We start from the raw sequence: 15045 nt of genomic DNA, 5'->3' as shown, positions 1-15045 counted from the left end.
ATTATTTCCCCCAAAATAGAAAGTTTTGTTTTGTTTTGTTTTCTGAGGATCAATTTTTAAACACATGTTTTAGGGAGTTTATGTTTTCTTTGACTACATTTAAATTATCTTCCAGAGAAGTAGTATTGGGGGGCGGGGGCGGGGCGGGGTGGTCCTTGGTGGTAATGATAAAAGTATGGTGGTGACAGTGAAATCAGATCAAGAGTGTTAAAGTCATTGTTGTTGTTGTTGTTAAGTGCTGTCGAGTCGATTCTGACCCATAGCGACCCTGCATAGTGTTTCCAAGAAGTGATTGATGAGCTTGAACTGCCAACCTTGTGATTCAAGTGACTTTGCAGTCCAGCGCATTAATCCACAGCGCCACACTGGGATAAAGTCATTGGTGAAGTACAAATTACCATGAGAATGTGATGTATTATTATGGTCACTGTGTGTCGCCCATGGCCATTCTTGTTGATGTGGAGTCTTGAAAAAAAGCATCCTATGATTTATCATACTTTGTTAGTATTTCATTGGAAAGCCAGTCAATAGTTCAAAGGAACATTCAACTCTGTATATGGATTAAAAATCCCAACTGCTGACAATACAGCATTCACCTTCTCCTCAGAAGTCTCTTCAAGAAAGAGTCACAAGGAGACAAACCCACTGACGGGAGGGACGGGAGGCGAGCAAGATGGCGCAGACTCGGCACCAGGAGGAAAGTCTGTTACTAGTACGACAGGGATGTTGGAAATTACTACTATGGGCAAGGTCACCCAATGAAGCCCCATCGAATCCACATGACTCACAATTTGCTGGTCAACTATGGTCTCTACCATAAGATGGAAATCTATCACCCTCACAAAGCCAATGCTGAAGAGATGACCAAGTACAGCAATGACTACATTAAATTCTTGTGCTCCATCCACCCAGACAACATGTCATGAGTATAGCAAGCAGATGCAGAGATTCAACGCTGGTGAAGACTTCTGGTATTTGATGACCTATTTGAGATTTGTCATTTATCTACTGGTGGCTCTGTGGTAAGCGCTGTGAAATTTAATAAGCAGCAGACGGACATCGCTGTGAATTGGGCTGGGGGCCTGCACCATGCAAAGAAGTCTGAGGCATCTGGCTTCTGTTACGTCAATGATATCGTTTTGGCCATCCTGGAACTGCTAAAGTATCACCAGAGGGTGCTGTATGCTGACATTTATATTCACCATGGTGATGGCATGGAAGTGGCCTTCTATACCACAGACCAGGTCATGAAGTATGGAGAGTACTTCCCAGTAACAGGGGATTTATGGGATATTGGTGCTGGCAAAGGCAAATATTATGCTTTTAACTTCCCACTCCGAGATGGGATCGATGACAAATCCTATGAGGCCATTTTCATGCCAGTCATATCCAAAGTAATGGAGATGTTCCAGCCTAGTGCAGTTGTCTTACAGTGTGGCTCTGACTGCTTCTCTGGGGATCTATTAGATTGGTTCAATTTGACCATCAAAGGGTATGCCAAGTGTGTGGAATTTGTGAGAAACTTTACCCTGCCGATGCTGATGCTGGGAGGAGGTGGTTACACCACTCATAATGTTGCTCGTTGCTGGACATATGAAACAGCTGTGGTTCTGAATACAGATATCCCTAACGAGCTTCCATACAATGATTACTTTGAATATTTTGGACCAGATTTCAAGCTTCAGATCAGTGCTTTCAATATAACAAACCAGAACACTAAGAAGTAGTTGGAGAAGATCAAACAGAGACTGAGAACCTGAGGATGTTGCCCCATGCACCTGGGGTCCAAATGCAGGCAATTCCTGAGGATGCCATTCCAGAAGAATGCAGTGATGAGGATGAAGAGGACCCTGACAAACGCATTTCAATCTGTTCCTCTAACAAATGAATTGCTTGTGAAGAAGACTTCTCCAACTCTGATGAGGAGGGAGAGGGTGGATGCAGGAAGTCTTCTAACTTCAAAAAAGCCAAGAGAGTCAACATTGAGGATGAAAAAGAGAAAGACTCAGAAGAAAAGAAAGAAGTCACAGAGGAAGAAAAAACCAAGAAGCCTGAAGCCAAAGGGGTCAAGGAGGAGGTCAAGGTGGCCTGAGTAGACCACTCCAGCTCTGGCTTCTTGCAAAGTGCCTCACATTTCTCCCAAGCCTCTCAGAGTGCATATTTTCTATTTCTCTGTGTATTTATATAAAAATACTTTAAATATAAATATCCCCAGGGACTAGACCAGAACCAGGGCCCTGAGCCTTGCTCAGGGCACTTCTGTTTGGTGAACTCTTCTAGCAGCTGTTAGTTTTGAACCTTAAAGGATGCTCTTCAGCATTCACAGGACAAAACCCTGACATGCAGAGTACCTGCTTGGTAGCTTTAGAAAGGTACCTTTATTCTGAACATTCTAGGAGGGGTGGTGGCCAGACCTTCAGGGATTCCTTGTACTTTACAGCCTCCTTAAGGTAATATCAAGGAACTCTGGTAACATAATGGTTATGAATTGGGCTGCTATCCTCAAGGTAAGCAGTTCGAAATTACCAGTGGTTCCACAGGAGAAAGATGAGGCTTTCTGCCCCCGTAAAGATTTACAGCCTTGGAAACCCTATATAGGGTCGCTATGGGTCGGAACCAACTCCACGGCACACAACAACAACAACAACAATAAGGCAACATCAGCTGATTTTACATTGGTTCTTTTCTCATCCTTTACACTGTTACAGCCTGGCCCCCAATAAGCCAAGAACTCACTGCCTGCCTTAGTCCTCCCCCGGTTCTACAGATGGAGGTTGGTAGTCTAGTTTCCTTTTTCAGACTATTTTCAAGTTTGTGAGACTCTTTGTAATAGTGATATATTTCCAAAAAAAGAAAGAAAGAAAGAGTCACAAGACTATTGTTTTTTTTTTTTGTTGTTGATGTTGTTGTTAAGTGCCATCAAGTCAGTTCCGACTCATAATGACCCTGCATAAGTTTTCCTCCCAGGAGTGGCTGGTGGATTTGAAGCATTAACCATGCAGTTCAAACTGATTTAATGATCCAGTGCTTATTGCCTTAAGTTCATTAAAAATGAATAGAAATTATTTTATCTAGCAATAGCAATGTAAAATACTTTTCTCTGGAGAGAAAATATTGTGTAATTATGAAATAATGCCTTTACTCCATAGGCCCTCTAATCACAGTGTTTCTAGTTGAATATTAGTGATATGAATTACTAATTCTTGATTTAATAATATTTTACTGTTTATTCTTAACTTTAAAAAAATAATCTTTAGATATACATATGTATATACAGCAAGAGTTAAGAAATTTCTAATATTAATGACTAAGAAAGAAATAAAAAGAGATCAAAGCTAAATATGATTACATAAATGTATGTATAATCATGGAAGCGCTTATGATCAGTTGAATTGTTTTCAAATGCCCTACATATATCTGGTAAACTTACATCCCTATGTTACTCATACACATAAGCACACACCTGAATATTTTCATGTTATTTCATCACAACACAGACATACACACACATCTGCACATACATATCCTCATATACCTCCAGAGTTCAAACACAGAAACACCTACACTTTAATATCAAACTCAATTGAAAAGAGGAATTTTGGGCATATAGTGAGCATGGATTTCCCACTGATCTCACATACCTTTGGTTCTAGATATTAGAACAATCAAGAGCTACTTTTGGTGGTAAGAATACTATGCTGTTTTCAGATGTCTCAAAACATAAATACTCACATATCAAACCAAAGCCCTTACTAGTGCAGCCCCAAGATAAAGTATTCAGCTAGCTCAGAAGCCTGACCTAGAGGGATTGAGAAACAGCTAAACGTCTCCTATGAGAAAAAGAAGGTCCAGTGCCCTACTAACGGTGGACATAAGGGCACTATAGAGAACATATGAAGGGAAGAACAAAACAACAAAAGAAGCCTCTAAAAGAAGACACTAAAGACAGTATTTTCTTGTAAATTGAAACCATCATTCTATAATTATTCCTATGAGCATTTAGTCCACACATAATTAAACCAAACATACTCATTATAGTGGAATTGACTCCCCATCGAGTCATTTCCACTCATGGCAACTTAAAGTATTGTTAGAAAGTAGAACTTCTCCATAGGTTTGTTTTTTTTTCTGGCTATAATCTTTATAGAAGCAGATTGCCAGGTCGTGCTTCCACAATGTTGCTGGGTAGATTCTGACTGCTAATCGTTTCATTAGTAGTTGAACACAAACCAGTCGTGAATTGCAAAGACCCTCTGCACACACACATACATATGGTGGTGGTTATGTGCCATTGAATCATAGCTATCTTGCATAGGGTTTCTGGGGCTATCAATCTTTATGGGAGTAGAAAACCTCATCTTTCTCCCTCACAGTGGCTGCTCGATGTGAACTGTTGACCTTGCAGTTAGCAGTTCAACTTTTAATCCTCTACTACTACACTACCAGGGCTCCTTACATATAAATAAACTCATTAAATTTACTTAATCTGAAACTTTCTCAGCACAGACACACTCGAATTGAACGAGTAATGTATAATCATTGATCATCTAGCAAATGCAGAGTAAAGCTTATTGTTGTTAAATGCCATCCTGTCAGTTCTGATTCATAGTGAACTGCTGACTTTGTGGTAATATCCTACCGCACCACACCAGGACTCCTAGCTCTGGGTTTTCTTCACTACCACTCCTTAAGTATATGACTGAGTGGAAGTGGTTTCCTCTCCCAAGGTCTAAGCATTCACAACTAAGATGGCCTTGCCTGTTTCCTGGTGTCCATGTGCAACTCAAGAGTAAGTAGGAAGCGCCATTAACGACAAGGCAAAACATAAGTAATTTACATGGTAAGAAGGACTGATTTATAAGAGGGATACCCAAAAGGTTCATGGAAAAATGGAATTGAAAGATGAAAAAAGAAATTCCTTGAACTTTTTTAGCTCCCCTTATACTTGAATAGTGCACCTGTAGTTTATTTTGCAGCTTTATATCTTTCAGCCAAAGGAATGGGTAAATAGATTAGGAACACAAAACTTGAAATTCATTGGTTGGGATTTTCAGAAGTCACAGTTTAACTATTGTAAATAACTTCTCCATCCTGCCCTCTTTATCCCTCTTCTACATTCAGCATCAAATCTGATAAATTTTGTTACCAAAGGACAGATTTTGAAATTTACAAGAACTCCTGGTTTCAAATGGGAAATGTATATAATTATGCTATTTTCTCTTGGTGAGTGTGGCATAGAGAGGTTGAGAAGGTTTACACTGGACGGAGAGAATGGAAGACAGGAGGAAAACTCTGTCTACAAAACACACACACACACCTTATTCCACCACTACAACCACAACCACCATTTCCTTCCAACAAGGGCTACTAATCCTTTACATTCTAAACTAAGAGCATATATAGGAAGATGGAGAGAGAATTGGGATCTGCCCGGGTTGTTCAAGAGAAGTCAAGGAAATGCCACAAAACTTCTGAGACCCTGAGGCTGTGGGAAGGGGTGGGATGGAGCCTGCAGTGAGGGCATCTGTGGAGATTCCGGTGGTTGGTGTCATTAGGTAAGCCCTAAACCCAGAGTGAGAGTATCCTTGTTTCAGAAGACTGTGGCCCACTGCTTGCAGGGTCTCCGCCTCTCCCTCACCACGCGGACCCTGTGCCTCCTCCAGAAGCTGCAGAGCCTCGCCCACTCTAATCCCCACCCTCTCCATCCTTAGCCATTAAAGAACAGCTGCGCCTGGCACGTTCCTGGAGGACCCCGGACACAGAAGAGGAAAGGGAGCAGGCTCAGGGGGACGATAAAGGCAGCATGTGCCCTCCAGGAGCAGCCTCGGCGCCCATGGTCTGAAGCTGCAACCCCAGTTCGCCATTGTGAGCGGCCTCCCGGGGAGCTTGCCCTCGCCACCATCCCCCTCGGGTCCCTGTCCGTGCCACGATGGGGCACCTGCCCACAGAGGCGTGCGGCAGCCGGCGTCTCCTGCCTCTGCTCTGGTTCTTTGTGCTGCTCAAGGTAGGGGAACCCACCGCGCCCTGGCGGTCCGGTCCGCGACAGTGTTCAGGCACCCTAGCTCTGCCGCTGGGGAGCGGCGCGCACCCGGGTGCAATAGCTAGGCAGCGGGTAGAACAGACAGTGCAGCCTGGACGCACGCTTTGTTTTCCTGGCGTGTGCATGTTTCTGGCAGTTTTGAGAGATGAGGGAGAAAGAATGAGGGAAGTTTGTTCTTTTCAGATTTCGCCCTTTGTGCTCTTTTAGCGTCTCTGGAATCCACATTAAAGGTGGGCTGCTGAATATAGTGCTTTCTTGGGCAAAAGGAAGTCACTTTCCGTTCTAGTCTTTACAGCACTCCAATACGGCTTAACCTTATGCCCGCCCCCAACAGAGAGTGTGTGGCTGCTTTGTTTTAATTTACCTTCTTCTAGAATTGTACACCGGGGTCGGGTCTCGGCTCCCTGGACACCAATGGATTGCCAGGGATGGGTCGTGGGCATGGTTTTCAAGGATTAGAGTGTCAGGTTGAGCCTCAAGTCCTTGTATCTGCTCTTATAATTCCCTTTAAAAACTCTCTAGACTTTCATATATTTACTGTGGATTCTAGAAATCAAAGTAAATGACAGGAAAAACTGTATAAATAACATTTTCGTTTCTTCTTTAGAATATTCTGCTTCAGGGTTTTACTTTGAGGAAATGGAAAAAGGGGTGCTTTAAAAAAATCCTAGTTTGACAACTATAGTGTGCATACAGTTTTTGAAGAAATTTAAGGTAGATGTTTTTCTGGAAAGTGGCGTGAAGTTGTGAGGTAATTGTCTCCCACTCACCTCTTCAATGGGTTTACTTTAGTTCTATCCTAAGTCCCTCTTTTCTCTTACAAAGCACACTCAAGTGTGTCGACAGGTGACCAGGAGCTATCCTTTCAGCACCATTGTGATACTCAAGAAATGAATGAAACATTAATGGATGCAAATGTTTTCTTATCAAAGACAGGGTCACTTCTTGCTTATATGCATCATTAATTATGAATGCCTTACAAGGAAGGATAAAGTGGAACAGGACAGATGAATTAAGAATATCATTAATTTTAAACACTCCATATTTCTCTTTATCTTACTGGAAAATAAGATAAATCATTTCCAGAAGGAACAGAAATGCAATGTGTTAAGTAAGATTCAAAATTGTATTTAATATGCTTTTATATTTTCTGAAGTTATCAATAATAATTTCTATTCAAAACACTGTATGGTAATTAGTAAGCTTGCTCATATATCATCACTCTAGAAGGTCTTTTAAATACATATCAAAAATGTATAAGACTCATGTTTTATTATTAATTTTTCTAACAATTTGATAAGCTTTGCAACAACTATCATATGTGACAATTGCTATGAACCCAAAGTGAGAAATTTAATCACTACATATTTTTCTGAATAACATCTAATGTATAATGACAGCTGATTCAGACCCAATATTTGCACCTGAGTTTTTATTTAACTTTTCCACATTGTTAAGAATTTTAGAAATTAGAGACTGTGTAGCTTGGAGGGGGCAGGTAGAATGCTGAAATTAAAATGGCAAAATGGGCAATATTTGATTTAAAACAATGTTGTAATGAGAAAATGTAGTCAATAATGGCATGCTGGCAATCTCGGGAGTATAACAGACATTAACTCTGTTTCACAGAATATATATATATTAACATTAAAAGATAAATGCCAATTGTAGTCAATGGTGTTACATAGTAGACACATCCAAAAAGCTTGCCATTTAAAGGAATATTATCATAATAATGGGACAAATAACTTGGTAAAACAAATCATACTCTTCATTTTATGTAACTACCTAGTTTTGTGTAATAAATATAAAGTTTACTAGAGAAAGGAAGGCAATTATTAATACTTAATTCCCATTATGTACCAATCATGTGGATATTTCACTCATATGTTATTTCATTTAATCCTCTTTTATTACAGTTGACTAGAGATGTTCAAAGTGGTAAATTGGGTATAAAGTGCAATCTTTTTACATTTTGGGGATAGTATATTACATGGTGGAGTCTTGGTGTGGTGCTATGGATTAGTGTGCTGGATTGCAAAGTCGGTTTAAATCACAAGGTCAGTGGTTTAAGCTCACCAGCCACTTCTTGGAAACCCTATACAGGGTCAAATGGGTTGGAACTGATTAAATGGCACTTAACAACAACAACAACAAATTACATGGTAAATTGGACACATAAATATAACCTCTTTATAGTCTGGAAATGCATTTGAATAAAAGATCCAATAAGTGGCTCTATAAAATCAAACTAACATGTCAATGGTGACAGGAACAATAAAACACAAATCCATTATTGAATACCAAATTATCTACTAGATTGAAATGATAAGATCTAAAAAACTCTATGTGTGCTAAATCAGAAACAAACCATTCCCCACCTCCCAAAAAATCTCCATATCCCTCAGTTATAACCAGTGAATCGTTCCCTACTTCATAAGATACAGCCTTCAAATCCTGAAAAGGTATTTGAAAATCCCTAAAGACCATAAATCAGAAGAGTTTCAAGTATAATGATTGATTTATAGTTCTACCTTTCCATAACTCCAAAGCAAGCTGCCTGATATAAACAGTGGGGAAGTCTGAAATTTTCAATGTGTCTGAGTGGGCATAACCCTTTTCACTAAGGGAATTTAAATGTACCAGCCATTGATGTCTCTGGACTTCATTTTTTACCTATGGCTTAGTGATAGGCACATATAATTAGGTATTTTAGAGTATAAAACATCTACTATGGAGTTAATATTTGTTTAACTGTTGTTGTTGTTGGTGTGTGCTGTCGAGTCGGTTCCGACCCATAGCGACCCTGCACAGGGTTTCCGAGGGTGCAAATCTTTACGGGAGTAGAATGCCTCATCTTAACTAATGTTACCTAAACAAATTGTGGCTTACAAAAATATTTTTCAGCTATTGATAGTATATAAAAAAATTTTAAAGTAGAACTATAATATCAAGTATACTGAGATTCTTCCAATCCCATAGTCTTCCACTCACATATAAACAGTAAGCACAGTATTTATCTGGTGAGCTCCTTCTTGTGCATCTTCACATAATTCCTAGTGGAATCAATGAGTTTACCTCAATTATTCTATCATGACTAAGGAGCTCTGGTAGCGTAGTGGTTACAAATTGGGCTGCTAATCTCACAGCCAGCAGTTCGAAACTACCAGACGTTCCATGGGAGAAAGATGAGGCTTTCTGCTCCCATAAAGATTTACAGCCTTGGAAACCCTGTACAGGGTTGCTGTGAGTCAGAACCCACTCCACAGCACATAACAACAACTACATTCAATCTTGACTAAACCTCTCCCTGAAAATTGTGCCTTGTATTAGATCATTCAGTTTCAGCACTGTCTCAACTAAGAAGCAAATTGTAGACTATGACATCATAGAAATGTAAATTCTGCCTTCCTTGAAATGGTGCCTATCAGTAATCAACAGGAATATAGCCCTAAACTTGTAAGATTTGTGTGTGTCCTTCTGTGCTTCTAAATCCCTGTTTTCTTTTATTTTTGCTCTTGCTTTTTATATAATAAAAGAACAATAAATTTGAAAGGGCCTTAATGTTGCATTTTCTGAAAGAGGTTTATATTTAGCTATATAAAGCATGCATGTTACAGTGCTGGCAATTCTATGCATTGAGGAGAAATACTCTATTTCCACTGTCTATCTTCCTTTCTCTACTTCCCTGGGCCCCTTCCTCTGCCTCTCCCTCTTCCTGCATATTCTCCTTCTCTCCCCCTTCCCCCACTTCCTCTGTCATACACACACAGGTAACTTAGCTTTCTTTGTTGAGGTTTCATCCACACTATATATGAGAGGGCTTCAAAAAGTTTGTGGAAAATTTGAATTAAAATATAAGGGGATTTTTCCATGAACTTTATAAGCACCCTCATACTATATAGTGTTGGCAGATAAAATGTTATACTTTCATCAGTCTGAAGTAGGCTAGGCCATTTTTTGCACAATGACATTTACTATCATTAATTTTTCTGTCAACTGATTTATTTGATGAATGTTGTTGCCAACCTTTCAGAAAAAGCTTTATACATACAGCATCACCCCAGTAAGTTGGAGAAGGTTCACTGTCCCAGACTTCTCCAGGTCATTGAGTGATGATATCTACCATTGTGCAAATCTGTTTTCTTTTGTTCCCTGCTGTACAAAAGAAAAGAAATGTCACATCATATCTCTGCTTTGTTTTGGCATGTAAACCAGTTTATATGAGTATTTGCAAAAGAATAAGTTGTGTTGGGTACAGTTAGTTGATGCACCCATATAAACCACTGTGATTGGCAGCAGTGTACACAATAGAAATTTTAGCAACAAGGGTATAGACAATTATTTTTCATTTTCTCCTTAATTTGATGCCTTCAGATACACAATTCCAGTTTGTCTCTATTTTCAGAAGCATAGCCTCAGTACAGTGATGAGTTTTACTATAAAGCACCCACTGTGTTCATCTAACTACCTCAAATATGTTGTAAATATTTGTGAAGTAAAGATATATCTCTTATAATCCATTGTTTTCTGTGCTCTTTAGCATATGGTGTTAGACATCTAGTTGTTGTTAAGTGACATCGAGTTGGTTCTTTCTGACAGTGACTTTGTACAGAGTTTCTGAGGAGTGGCTGGTAGACCTTGCAATTCAAACCAAACCTTGTAGTCCAGAGTGTTATGCTGCAGCACCACACCAGGACTCCAGGCATATGTTGTTGTTGTTAAGTGCTGTCAAGTCGATTCCGACTCATAGCGACCCTATATAGGGTTTCCAAGGAGCAGCTGGTGAGCTTGAACCACTGACCTTTGCAGTTCAAACAACTTTGCAGTCTGATGCATTAGCCCACAGTGCCATGCCAGGACTCCTAGTTGCTGTTGTTGTTGTAGTTGAGTCGGTACCAACTCATAGCCATCTTATACACAGCAGAACGAAACACTGCCCAATTCTGGGCCAACTTCACTACTGTTGCCACTCTTGAGTCCATTGATGCTTCCACTTGGCCAATCCATCTCCTTGGGGATTTTCCTCTTTTTCTCTGACTCTCCACCTTACCAAACATGATATCCTTCTCCAGTGACTGATCCCTCCTGACAATATGTTCAAAGTATGAGAGAAGAAGTTTGGCCATCTTGGCCTCCAAGAAGCACTCTGGCTGCACTTCTTCCAAAAAGGATCTATTGGTTCTTTTGGCAGCCCATGACACTTTCAATATTCTCCTCCAACACCATAACTCAAATGCATCAATTCTTCTACAGTCTTCCTTGAAGAATTCCTAGTAGTCTCTTCCTTAGAAGAATTCTTAGTAGACTCTTAACAAAAAAGATTCAATATTTTGCATTGTATCATTTCAGATTAAAAATACCAAAATATCATAATCTTGACCTATGAACACAACTTTAAGGGAAACACAATAAAATTATCATTATGTGAGTAAAATCTTAATGATGCCCTAAGAAGAATAAAATTTTATCAGCCACTTACACTGAGATTTATTAAAATCATAAATAAAAATACCAGTGTTATTCTTCCTAAAAAGTAACAACCTCAGTTTTTCATTTAGTCATCACTGTTGCCCCACACATTATTTAATGTCATGAATTAAAAGGCAGCAGTTTAAATAGAAGGGGAAATGGCTTTCCTTACTTCTAAATGTGACCTACAACTTTAGCCAGTACCCAGATATACAGGTAATGTTCTTACTCCGTCTTCTACATCATTCTTCTCCTCTTACCACTACCAACCAGAACTTGCAAAACTTTCTATATTTCTAGTAGCAGAAATTCCTCTATTTTTTTAATAATACTTTTCCCTTAAGAGATGAAACATTCTCTACACCCTGGTCTTGTTTATATATATTGTGGTGTATAATCTAGGGTCATAACCTAATGATTTAGAGAACTCTTCTTTGGTGATCTAAAAGATCTGTTGTTGTTACCCTTCACTGCTTAAATAAATTGTTGAGATACTTTTTGTGCACTTTGTCATTGATTTTAGAAGTCAAAAGAAAGTTAATGTGGCACAAGTATGGTATGCAAAGGGTGAATGAGGGTAGGATGAGACTGGAACAACACAACACAAACACTCTTAACCTCTTTGTTGCTCTTGGTCCAGCAAGCTCCATAGTTGTTCTAACAGTCATTCAGAGGATAATAGGAAATATCTTCTGATGTCTCTCTCATATAATTTTTTATCACTAATTCCTCCTGGTGTGGCACCACAGAATAAGCACTCAACCTCAAAGTCTGTTTGAACCTCAAAGTTGACAGTTCAAATTCACTACCCTATACAGGGTTGCTATGAGTTGGAACTAACTTGGCAGTACTTAGCAACAACAATTACTCCTAATATTCCCCTTTCTCATACTTGTTTTATGTCTCCAAAACACCCATTCATAGATTCCCCCCCACCCCATCCTGTCAGAGAGTAATTTTCAACTCATTCATATAGAACGTATTCTCCAATAAAAGAGTTCTTCTTTCCTTAGGCATTTTTAGTTACTTAAAGTCTAGTGTTTTTTTCCTTCAGAATATTTTTAAATCACCAAACAAACAGAGGGTGTTTGAAACAAGGCTATAGAGGTTTCTTTCCTTTTTGTCAAGAAATTGAGATGAAAGAGAGTGAGAGAAAAAATAATACATTTGGATAAATATTTTAGAAACAGAGAATCAGAATTGGAAGTAGGACTTTGAACTTATATCCATATTCTTACAGAAATTACCACCAGATGTACAATCTGATGGGCTTGAAACACTGACTTTTCTATTGGTAGGGTCCAGTCCTTATCCTACAGCACCACACCAGGACTATATATCTGCAATTTATCTACAATGTAGAGATCCAAAATCAGAACCGTATCTGTTAATAACAATGTATATGAAGTTTAAATGATAGCTGTTTCTCTTTTTGGACCATTTCATTGAGCTATTTTTTAGATAACTGAGTCTTTTGTTGTTTTTATCTCTTTCTTCCCAGAACTTTTTAAAGTCAGTGACTTATGTGTTTGTGAGAAAACAGCATCATGAGTCTACCAGTCTATAAATACTTTTCCTTCTTTATGACCCTTCTATTGACCAAAGCAAGCACAGAAAAATTTGTGGGCCTGAGTCTCATTATCCTTAACCCATAGTGTCATCTACATATAGACTTGTGTATTGATCTAGAACATGATTTCTTTTTGGTTTCATCTGGAAGAGCATGTGTTTTCCAAGAACAAGCCAAATATCAGAGAATTTCAAAGAATTAATAGTACCCTTTGTACATGGTCCTGTTTAAAGTCTGATTCCTAATTCCTGTGTCTACCTTACTTTCTGTTGTTATTTGACACTCTCTTAGTTATCTAGTATGGCTATATCAGAAATAACACAAGTGGATGATGGCTTTAACAAACAGAAATTTATTCTCTTACAATTTTTGTGGCTATAAGTCCAAATTCAGAGTACTAGCTCTGGAAAAAATTCCTTGTTTCCTTTTAGCACCTGTAGGTCCAACATTCCATGGAGATCGCCATGTGTCTTGGCATGAGTCTTTCCCTAGATCTAGAAGCTTCACAGTGCAGTAACACCAGGTCCAAATGATGCATTCCACTTTTGGCTCTTCTTTCATATGGCAGTAGGTCCTCTTTCTCTCTCCTTTTATATCTCATAGAGTTTGACTCAAGATGCTACCTAATCCTGCAGATTGCATCAGGCTTTGTTAATATCAGGTTGTTGCTGTTGTTCAGTGACGTTGAGTTAGTTCCAATTCATTGACACTCTATACAGGGATTCTCAAGAGCAGTTGGAGGGTTTGAACCACCGACCTTTAGGCTAGCAGTTCGTGCTTATCTTACGGTGCCACAATATCACTTCTCACAGAAATGAGGATTTATAACATATAGGATGATTATATCAGATCAGACATAATAATATCAAATCACATCATGGGAATGATTGCATCATATTAGATCTCATCATGGAGGTGATAACTATGAGGGTGAGTCAAAAATTATCTGCACTCTGGCTGTAGTATTTTAATCAAGTTTTAAAAAGGACAAATACATAATTTTTTGACATAATCTCCTTGATTTTCAATATACCTTGTGCATCTGTCAACAAGACTTTGTATTCCCTTATTTAAAAAAATGTTTTTGACTGAGCTGTTAGCCACAAATTCACTGTCGTCTTCACGACTTCATCTTCTGTGGGCTGCTTTCAGGGGACCAAACAGATAAAAGTACAATGGATCGGGACTTTAGGGGGGAGGATAGTTTTAACACCTGAAACTGAAGTTTTTGTAAAGTGTCAACGGTGTGGGCAGAAGTGTGTGGACATGCGTTGTCACGCAAGATCACAGTGCCCTTGGATAATGTTGTTGTTATGTGCCGTGGAGTCGGTTCCGACTCATAGCGACCCTGCGCAGAGTTTCCGAGGCTGTTAATCTTTACGGGAGCAGAACGCCTCATCTTTCTCCCATGGAACCGCTGGTATTTTCGAACTGTGGTTCGCAGCCCGATTCGTAACCATTGGATAATAGTCCTCTGCATTTAATCTGAAGTTTAGGTTTCAGCTCTTCAGTGAACTTCTCATTGTAATAAACACTGTTGATTGTTGAACCTTTTTCCTGACAGTGTTCCAGTAATGGCCATTGAGAATACCAGATATCTATAAACATTTTCTAGCTGATGGTTGACTTTTAAACTTTTTCTTCGTTGGCAATTGAGAATGTTTCCATGCCATACTCTGCTGTTTACTCTTAGGCTTTTAGTGATGAGTCCATGTCTCATCACCAGTAACAATTTTTAAAAGAAACTTACCTTCCTTTGAGTATCAGTCCAAATTTTGTTTGCAGATGTTCAAATGCTTCTTTTTCTGCTCTTCTCTGAGTTGTTTCAGTACTCGTCTCACACACACTTTTCAAAACCCAAGTCTGTTGCGGATGATGTCATCATGGATGACATCATCGGCAGAGCTATGGTTGATTTGCAAATGATTTTAAGCACTCAACCTCAAAGTCTGTTTGAACCTCA

The 15045-nt window shown here is 39.1% G+C and overlaps 1 protein-coding gene and 1 pseudogene across 2 annotated transcripts in view; both read left to right on the top strand.

Annotated features, from left to right (window-relative positions):
* The first annotated feature begins 692 nt into the window (after positions 1 to 692).
* Positions 693 to 2092, top strand: LOC102831624 (annotated as a pseudogene).
* A 3621-nt stretch (positions 2093 to 5713) lies between these two features.
* Positions 5714 to 15045, top strand: part of PTPRO (protein tyrosine phosphatase, receptor type, O) — a 345855-nt gene continuing 336523 nt past the window's right edge. Inside the window, exon 1 of one of the 2 annotated variants that reach the window (XM_006866027.1) lies at positions 5714 to 6004. In XM_006866027.1, coding sequence (XP_006866089.1) covers positions 5930 to 6004 — 75 coding nt within the window. In that variant the 5' untranslated portion in view covers positions 5714 to 5929. The remainder of the gene's footprint in view (positions 6005 to 15045) is intronic. The other variant, XM_006866028.1, reaches the window with a different exon arrangement.

Source organism: Chrysochloris asiatica, unplaced genomic scaffold (assembly GCF_000296735.1).
Source record: "Chrysochloris asiatica unplaced genomic scaffold, ChrAsi1.0 scaffold00086, whole genome shotgun sequence".
Taxonomy (NCBI): Eukaryota; Metazoa; Chordata; class Mammalia; order Afrosoricida; family Chrysochloridae; genus Chrysochloris; species Chrysochloris asiatica.
This window is presented reverse-complemented; position numbering and strand designations above follow the sequence as displayed.